The sequence below is a fragment of the Primulina huaijiensis genome, chromosome 1, assembly GCF_012295235.1.
Source record: "Primulina huaijiensis isolate GDHJ02 chromosome 1, ASM1229523v2, whole genome shotgun sequence".
Taxonomy (NCBI): Eukaryota; Viridiplantae; Streptophyta; class Magnoliopsida; order Lamiales; family Gesneriaceae; genus Primulina; species Primulina huaijiensis.
This window is the reverse complement of record NC_133306.1, coordinates 14155903-14165889: the sequence shown is the minus strand read 5'-3', so window position 1 is coordinate 14165889 and position 9987 is coordinate 14155903. Positions and strand designations below refer to the sequence as shown.

Sequence of the window (9987 nt, the reverse complement as noted above, 5' to 3'; positions counted from 1 at the left end):
TAAAAACAAGCACAAACTCATCCACATACCTTTGAAAGACACGGTTCATCAATCCCATAAACACAGCTGGTGCATTCGTTAAACCGAAAGGCATGACAATAAACTCGTAATGTCCATACCTGGTTCGGAATGCTGTCTTCAGTATATCAACATCTCTAACTCTCAGCTGGTGATATCCAGATCTCAGATCGATCTTAGAATAGACAGAGGATCCCTGCAACTGATCAAATAAGTCATCAATACGAGGCAAGGGATATTTGTTCTTTATCGTTGCCTTGTTCAGTTGCCGGTAATCAATACACAATCTCATCGAACCATCTTTCTTTCACACAAATAACACTGGTGCGCCCCAAGGAGATACACTCGGTCTAATATACCCCTTGGCCAATAAATCTTCGAGCTGTTCTTTCAGTTCTTTCAATTCAATAGGTGCCATTCTATAAGGAGCTCGAGATATAAGAACAGTACCTGGTACAAGATCAATGCTGAAATCTACCTCTCGAACTGGAGGTAACCCTGGAATCTTTTCTGGGAATACATCAGTAAACTCGCAAACCACTGGCAGATCTGCCAATGCTGGGCTCGATTTCAGTTGATCTATTGAATATACAAGGAACCCCTCTGCTCCTTTCGGCAACAATCTACTCATAGTCAGAGCAGATACTAAGGGAATCCGAGATCTGGAACCCTTACCGTAGAATTTCCATTCGTTAGCCATCTCTGGTCTGAATCTAACAATTTTCTGGAAACAATCTACAGTGGCTCTGTACTTGGTTAACATATCGATACCGCCAATACAATCAAAATCAGCTAACCCAAGCACAATGCAATCTAAATCAATCACGTGACCCTCAAACTGTAGTATTCAATGTCTAACTGAAGTCACAGATACAAGACCACTTCCCAACGGAGAAGAAATAGAAACTACAGCTACCAAGGACTCGACAGGTAAAGCATGCATCAATGAAAAACGCTCAAATATAAAAGTATGAGATGCACCGGTGTCTATCAACACATAAGCAGGATAACCGCAAAGAAAACAGTTACCTGCAATCACATCATCTGGCGCATCTTGGGCCTGCTCTTCTGTCAGTGCAAATACCCGAGCCTGCTGTCTGGGAGGTTGGCTCACTGTCTGACCACCTCTGGCTTGGGATTGGCGGCTGAAAGGAGTGAACAGATGAAGCTTGCCTCTCAGGCTGAACTACTGAGCCAGATGCTCCTACACTCTGAGTTTGTTGTGCCCCTCTCTGTGGACAGACCCTGTCAAAGTGTCCATGTTGTCTACAGATATTACATCGGCCCGTCACACCTTGACACTGCTCTGTCGCATGTCTGCCTCCACAAGAACTGCAATAAACACCTGTATACTCTACACTCTGGCCAGGACCTCTCTGTCGTGACCCACGGGAGCTCGACGAACTGCTCCCTGATCTCTTAAACTGTCTACCTCTCGCTTTCAGAAAATCTTTCTTGCCACTACTACTGCTTCCACTATCAAATCGAGGAAGAGGTGGTGGAAACTGGGCGGCGGGCTATGGCGGTCTCTGACTCTGAGCACTATATGAAGCTCCTCGCTGTCGAATCAATCCAGCCTCGGCTCCTTTCGCTCTATTCAGTGCATCACAAAAAGTGTTGGGTCGTCCCGTGTTCACGAAAGTAAAGACGTCAGAGTTTAAGCCATTGATGAACTGATCAGCGACCGCTTCATCACTTCCTGCTACATGTGGCGCAAATCGGAGCAAGGAAGAAAACTTGGCAACATATTCTTCAATGTTCCACTGCCCCTGTCGTAAGTTTGCAAATTCTGCCCCTTTGTATTTTCGATACGACACTTGAAAGAAACGTTGATAAAACTCATCTTTAAATACCTTCCACGTGATATCGATACCTCGATGCTCCAATGCTCTTTTCGTGGTAAGCCACCAACTCTTCGACACTTCTTGCAACTCATGCCCTATTAATTTCACTCTTCTTTCATCTGTATAGGCAAGAGATTCAAACAGCATCTCTATATCGTCTAGCCAACTCTCACAATCCACTGCAGTCTCAGTACCCTTCAAGGTCGGAGGATGAAATGACTGAAACCTCTTTAATAAAGTCTCCATCGGTGTTGCAGTAACGTCCATCTGAGTAGCTGACGTACTACCCTGTTCTGGCACTTGACTTGCGGCTGGTTGTGGTATTCTTCGAGGAGGCATATCTAATTATCAAACGGATTAGTACACAATCTATACAATCTGTCTCAGTCCTCCTCTGATCATATACCTCTGATCCAGAAGCGGTTCTGATTCAGTCTTTGCAAATAGATGCTGTAATCACCTCAGATAACAATACAATATATAATAGTGAAAGCAATAAATCATGCTAGCACAATCAGAGCAAGGAAGAAAAATTCAATCTACCCCCGCTCATTCTATTCTATTTTAGTCTAAAGGATCTATCGCTCCGATACCACCTGTTGTGGGGACCCGGGCTCTAACTCAATTATTTTTGGGATTAAGTGGATCTTTGCTAGAAAATGTGGGTCAAAATTTTGCTTTTAATATCAAAAACAGTTGTATAAAATCATACACAAACAACATTCTTTATTTTATTTCAACAAAGGTAAATACATGTCTTATTCCCTTTCCATAATACAACTAGAGTTTATCACAACTACATGTCACATGTAAACATTCCTAGTTCATCTGCTACGCCCGAAATCTCCACGCTAACTCGATCTTTCATCCTCTGCGTGACCCTGATCCTGTCCCACCTATTGTCATGCACACATACAGACACAACAACAGCCGGATACTCCGGTGAGAACAAATCCCAGTATAAACATGTATACATGCATATACACAATATAAATCATGAACATACTATCATGAGTGAAAACAACAACAATACATCTTATAGTATATGAAACATATTCATAATAAGTCAAGCAATCTAAATCAAACTCATATATTTGATTCAATTCATATCTAATCTAGGGATCCCAGTGTGAATAAGACGTAACAAGTCTCCCACCTACCCTCCCAATCGTGGTGGCGGTACGTCTTATTCTAAGACTTCGGCCATGTCTGTATCGAATATCTACAATCGGAGTCTATCTTCTCCTGTGCTTCGATACCACCGAACGTCTAGACTTGGCAATTCTGCCAATGACTCTCCTATCTCAATGATTGTACATAATTCAGAACCAACACAAACATAGCAATGCATATACATCTAGTATGAGATTTATGGGAAACTCGAACCGACTCTGATTCGAGTTATATCTCCCCAATCAAACATTGAATTATACCTTCCTTGTCGTAGTCTTTAGAAACGTTGAGGTCTCGATGTCGAAGCTTGTCACAACAAATCTGAAATGACATGTTCAAATTGCATTCTATCAATCTCAACCCAACTCAATACATATACGATCAATATTAATCTCGGTACATTTCGACGGCATAACGGCGAAATCTCGCGATAGCGGTAACTCAAACCTCATAAGATCAATGTTACCAATTCATAACAACAATCATATCTATATCATAACCTCCATTTTCTGCATAAACTCATGACATGTATGCTGAAAATTAGCAAGAGTCACATACGGTGTCCGTTCTTCAATCCGGTTGCGAATATATGTTGCTTATCATCTTACGAACATATAATATAGAGCATATATTCATTTCCTTAACCTCTAACTTCCAAACAATACTGTACTTGAATAAAACTTACCTTCTTTTAATGCTACTAACAAGAAGATCAAGAATCTAACCTCGGATTGAAAATCGAATGGCCGGATCGTGTACAATCGAATTTGTTTAGCTAAAAACTTGAGAAGTAGCTATGGATTCTCCCGGCTCTCTTCCTGGCTTTTCTGAATTGTGAATGAAGATTTGTATATATATCTCATGCATGGCAAGGGGCAAATGGCTTCATCTTTGAATTACACGTCTCGCGCATATGCGCGACCTCAACCGGCGCATATGCGCGAGACCTTCGGTCTCGGAATTTTGGCTGTTCTGCTGCTCGCGCATATGCGCGCTCTCTTCTCGCGCATATGCGCGAGACCTACGGTCTCTGCATAATTCAATTCCAGCTACTTGCGCATATGCGCGTCGCTTCTCGCGCATATGCGCGAGGCCTTCGACCTTGGCATATGGAACTCGCGCATATGCGCGATACCTACGGGATTTCAACTTAAGCTAACTCGTGCATGTCCCATTCTGATCGAGACTTGATCCATCTATAAGCGCTACAAGTCATAATCATTAATCTCATATTATCAACATAAAATTCTCGTGCATTACATTCCCTCTCACAATTGCTTTTTGATCGCTCCTCTAAGCCGCAATGGCGTAAAACTCCCTCACTACTGGCGGTACCGCGGCTTGCGGTTGGCTACAAAATTTTCCCCACCTTCTACTCTCAATTTTATTTATAATAAAGATGTATTGCACAAGATGGAAACCACGTTCTCGAATCAGAGCTCGATGTATTTTCGCATGTTCATATCGTTCCCTAGCAGCAGTATTCACAAATAACTGGGAATTATGAGATGATGACAAAGAAGCATCGTGACTTACCCGAGCTTTGTAAGGCGCCATCGTGGATGATTTGTGAAGAACAAGAAGCTCGGGGTAGGAGGTGTGTTGCCGGAAGTCAGTGGTGGCCCGAAAATGGCAGCGACCGCCGGAGAAATTCAGTGGTGGCCGGCGAAATTCAGTGATGGCCGGAAAATGGACTTGTTGATGCTTGGTGAAGGTGGTGATACAAGATTGTACCTTAAATTTGCACAAAACAAGTGATTTGAGTGAGATTGAGAGAGGAGGGGCGGAAAATCGAAGGGAGACGGCTAGGGTTCGAATGGGGGAAGATAAAAAAAAAAAGCCTGATTTTTAACATCTTCCGCGACCCGCCCGGGCGGATATAAGTTTCCGCCCGGGCGGATGTGTTCCGGCGTTTTTTAAAATTAAACAAAAAGCGTGCCCGGGCATACATAAGTTTGCGCCCGGGCTGATGCGTTGCGGCTTTTTTTTAAAAAATTTTAAGAATAGAGCACCCGAGTGGATGTAAATGTCCGCCCGGACTGACCTCCTGAGCTGTCCAACAAATTTTTTATTTTTAAAGTAAAACAATAAGAATAAAAACTAAAAATTGAATTAAGTGCAAGATAAGGGAAAGAGAGGTAGTTTTCATTTTATAGTCGAGAGTTTGGCTGTGAGTCAGTCTCAGTTCGGATTGTCTTGAAACTGGGTGATTCCATGTTGTGACTCAATTGTGCCACCCATGTAGTGCTTCAGTCGCTGGGCATTGACCGTAAATGTCCCATCCTTTCCATCGTGCAGTTCTACGGCTCCCAATGGGTATACTTTAGAAATCACAAATGGACCAGACCATCATGACTTCAATTTTCCGGGAAACATTCGCAACCGAGAGTTGTTGAGTAGGACATTTTCACTTACTTTGAATTCCCTTTCGATGATCTGCTTGTCATGAGCCCTCTTCGTTTTCTTCTTGTATGATAATGCGAGATCGTATGCCAGATTCCGGAATTCTTCCAACTGATCCACTTGTAACAGACGTCGTTCACCTGCATCAGTAAAGTCAAAGTTTAGTGCCTTTGTTGCCCAGTATGTTCGATGCTCTAACTCTACAGGTAAATGACATGCTTTACCAAACAGTAGTCTATATGGTGTAGTGCCAATAGGTGTTTTAAAAGCAGTCCTATATGCCCAAAGAGCATTGTCCAACCTCACAGACCAATCTTTTCGACTGACACCTACCACTTTTTCCAAAATCCGCTTAATCTCTCGGTTAGACACTTCCACTTGACCACTCGTTTGGGGGTGATAGGGGGTAGAGATCTTATGTGTGACACCGTATTTGCTTAAAAGTTTTTCAAATAATTTGTTGCAAAAATGGGTGTCACCATCACTAATGATTGCTCTTGGTGTTACAAATCTGTTAAAAATATTTTTCTTCAAAAATTTGAAGACCACTTGAGCATCATTAGTGGCATATGCTTCTGCCTCTACCCACTTAGACACATAATCAACCGCAACCAAGATATATTTTTTCGTGAACGAACTGGTAAACGGTCCCATGAAGTCTATCCCCCACACATCAAAAACCTCACACCCAATGATATTATTTAATGGCATTTCATGACGGTTAGATATGTTTCCTGTCCGTTGGCATTCATCACAGGCTAGCACATAAGAACGAGCATCTTTAAAGAGGGTTGGCCAATAAAAGTCACATTCAAGTACCTTAGATGCCGTCTTTGTTGGTCCAAAGTGACCACCTACCTCACGGTCATGGCAATGGTTGAGAATTTTACCAAACTCTTCCTCTGCAACACATCTTCTTATCATGGAATCTGCACAAATCTTAAACAAAAATGGTTCCTCCCAAAAGTAATGCTTCACGTCAGAAAATAATTTCTTTCGTTGGTAAAACGATAGGTTGGGTGGTGGTGAGCCTTTGACAAAAAAGTTAGCAAAGTTTGCATACCAAGGACAATGTTTCACCTCAAATAGCTGCTCATCAGTAAACCAGTCATTAATGGCATGAACTACACAGTCCGTACTTATCAGCTCCAACCTAGACAAGTGATCAGCTACCACATTCTCGACACCCTTCTTATCCCTTATTTCTAGATCAAATTCTTGTAACAATAAAATCCACCTAAGTAGTCGTGGCTTTGCATCTTTCTTAGCAAGTAAATATTTCAGTGCAGAGTTGTCTGTGTAAATAACGACTTTTCATAAAACAAGATATGAATGAAATTTTCAAGCGCAAATACTACTGCAAGTAACTCCTTTTCAGTTGTTGCATAATTCAATTGATCCTCATCTATGGTCTTACTTGCGTAGTAAATTGTATGAAATACCTTGTTTTGCCGCTGGCCTAGCACAGCCCCCACCGCAGTATCACTGGCATCGCACATGACCTCAAAGGGTAGATCCCAATCTGGTGCCACCAAGATAGGAGCCGTCACCAAGCGCTCCTTCAAATCCTCGTATGCCTGTAAACAGTCAGAATTAAAATCAAAAGGCACATCTTTCATAAGTAAAGAAGATAGAGGTTTTGCAATTTTTGAAAAATCTTTGATAAAATGTCGATAAAAACCAGCGTGGCCTAGAAAAATTCTATCTCCCTTTATGGATGCCGGAGGTGGTAAGTTCTTGATAACTTCCACTTTGCCTTATCCACCTCTACTCCATGCTGTGATATCTTGTGCCCCAACACTATGCCTTCTTGTACCATAAAATGACACTTTTCCCAATTCAGCACTAGATTTGTCTCCTCGCATCTCATCAACACCACCTTCAAATTGTGCAAACATTCATCAAAAGAACAGCCAAATATCGGGAAGTCATTCATAAATATTTCTTGGAAAGTTTCTATCATGTCATGGAATATAGCGGTCATGCATCGCTGAAAAGTGGCAGGGGCATTACACAAACCAAAGGGCATCCGACTAAAAGCAAAAGTGCCGTAAGGACAAGTGAAAGTGGTTTTATCTTGGTCCTCGAGCGCAATCATTATTTGTTTATACCCTGAAAACCCATCCAAAAAACAGTAAAACTCATGACCCGCTAACCTCTCAAGCATTTGATCAATGAAGGGCAGTGGAAAGTGATCTTCACGAGTGGCATCATTCAATTTCCTATAATCCATGCACACACGACATCCCGTAACTGTCCTAGTGGGTATTAATTCTTTTTGTTAATATGTGACAACAGTAATCTCACCCTTTTTCGGCACACATTGAACAGGACTTATCCATGCACTATCAGATATAGGATAGATAATACCTGCATCAAGGAGTTTGATAGTTTCTGCTTTTACTACCTCTTGCATCTTTGGATTCAATATTCGCTGAGGTTGCACAAAAGGTGAGTACTTGTCTTCCATCAATATCTTGTGCATGCAGACTGATGTATTGATCCCTTTGATATCCGCCACCTTCCATGCAAATACACTCTTGGGCGCTTTCCAGACTTTCAGCAGTTTGTCTTCCATCACATCTGTCAAAGCAGCAGAAATAATGACAAGTAAAGTGTTACTCTCACCTAGGTATACGTACTTTAGGTGTGGAGGCAATGGTTTGAGCTCAAACGTCGGTGCTTCCTCGATGCTTGACTTTTGAGGGGTCAAATCTCTTCGCTCTCCTAAATCCTCTAGTGTCATCCTCATTGGCTTTCTCCATGGATGGTTGGCATCAAAGTATGCCACTATTTCAGTTTTTTCTTCGTCCAAGTCATTCTCTTTCAAATCAGTTGTGAGGGTGGCTTCCAATGGGTCTTTCATGGCATCCTGCACAAAATTACACACAAGTGAATCCACAGCATCAATTCTAAAATAGTTATCAATGAACATCAATCAGGGCCTTGCCAGTCGCAAGGAATGGTCTCCCCAAAATCAAGGGCATCTCCATGTCTTCTTCCATGTCAAGTACTACAAAATCTGCAGAAAATATAAATTTTTCCACCTTTACCAAGACGTCCTCGATGATTCCTTGCGGGTATTTGACAGATCTGTCTGCCAGTTGCAAGGACATCCTGGTTGGCTTAGGCTCTCCTAATCCGAGTTTCCTGAATACAGATAAAGGCATAAGATTAATACTTGCACCAAGATCACACAAAGCTTTGTGAAAAACAACATCGCCAATCATGCAAGGAATAGAAAAACTCCCTGGGTCTTTTAGTTTCGATGGGATTTTGTTTTGCACCAAAGCAGAGCAATTTTCAGTTAGATTTACCGTCATGTGATCCTCCAATTTTCTCTTGTTTGTTAAGATTTCCTTCAAAAATTTTGCATAACTAGCCATTTGAATCAAAGCATCGGCAAAAAGAATATTGATATGAAATTTTTTAAATACCTCAATAAAATTACCGAATTGAGCATCAAGTTTTGCTTTTTTCAATGCTGTAGGGAAAGGAGGATGTGGGGACCCGGACGCTAATTCATTTCTTAATCATTCTTTGAGAATATTCCAATCAATTAAGATAAACAGGGTCTAAAATTATTTTTTAAAATGCGGAACGTAATGGAATCATTCTAATATACATATCAGTATAACAGTACAAGTGTTGTACATCATACAACAAACGAAACTAGGGTTCAACTACTATATATCAAGTGCTGAAACCTAACTACTTCTGATCCGGATCACCACGCTAACTTGTCCTTTCTCTCATCCTCTTCTTCACCCTGATCCTGTCCCACCTGTTGTCATGCACACATACAAACACGACAACAGCCGGATAACTACGGTGAGAATATAATCCCAGTATAAACAATGTATACATGCAATGCATAAAATCATATACAAAAGCATAAACCATGTATCACAAAACATAAGTCATAATTTATGACACATTAGTGAATACAGATCAAACTCTTTGACTCGTCATCTTAGACTCGACTCATCTCTAATCTAGGGATCTCGGTTCTTGGATATTACAATATACCGAATCTCCGCGATAGGAATCGATCCCTTCCTAAGCAACATCGATATAAATCAAATATCCATAGACTTGGCATATCCGCCAATGCCTATTCTGACAATGTGCTATGGGCCAGTGACTACTCTGTCATAATCTGGCACCTCTGTCAGTGACTCTCACTCAATAGCTATCTGCTATTCTCTGCTTTTCTATAAATCAATAGACTAAGCATACTCATTCAAATAATACAACAGTATGAAAACAATAACATACAAGTATGTGGTTTAGGGAAACTCAAGTCCAATCTGACTTAAGTCAATCTCCCGGTTAACATTAAGTTATAACTTATTTTCGTCGATTTCTGGCTCTGTCGAAGTCTCAAATTCAAAGTGGTCAATATCAATCTGAAATGACATATCGAATAAGCATAATATCAATATTCAATTCAACTCAGATCTGTTCTGATCAAGACTCAATCTAATTCCAAATCGACGGCATAACGGTACAATATTGATATCCCCGTCAACTCAGACAACAACAGATA

At 41.2% G+C, this 9987-nt stretch overlaps 1 protein-coding gene across 1 annotated transcript; it reads right to left on the bottom strand.

The window, feature by feature from the left end:
• Positions 1-5384: 5384 nt before the first annotated feature.
• Positions 5385-8824, bottom strand: LOC140971465 (uncharacterized). Its single transcript, XM_073433748.1, has 7 exons — positions 8372-8824; positions 7809-8310; positions 7458-7550; positions 7204-7317; positions 6856-7050; positions 5918-6643; positions 5385-5638 (listed from the first exon to the last, which is right to left on the bottom strand). The coding sequence occupies exons 1-7, from the start codon at positions 8822-8824 to the stop codon at positions 5385-5387; spliced, it is 2337 nt and encodes a 778-aa protein (XP_073289849.1).
• Positions 8825-9987: the final 1163 nt, after the last annotated feature.

Coding starts and splice junctions, on each gene's coding strand:
- LOC140971465 (XM_073433748.1), bottom strand. CDS start 8,824: ATGGCTAGTTATGCAAAATTTTTGAAGGAAATCTTAACAAACAAGAGA. Junction 7,318..7,457: donor TTTTAGTCGGATGCCCTTTG/GTTTGTGTAATG, acceptor CACAATTTGAAG/GTGGTGTTGATGAGATGCGA. Junction 5,639..5,917: donor AAGAGCAATCATTAGTGATG/GTGACACCCATT, acceptor ATTTACCTGTAG/AGTTAGAGCATCGAACATAC.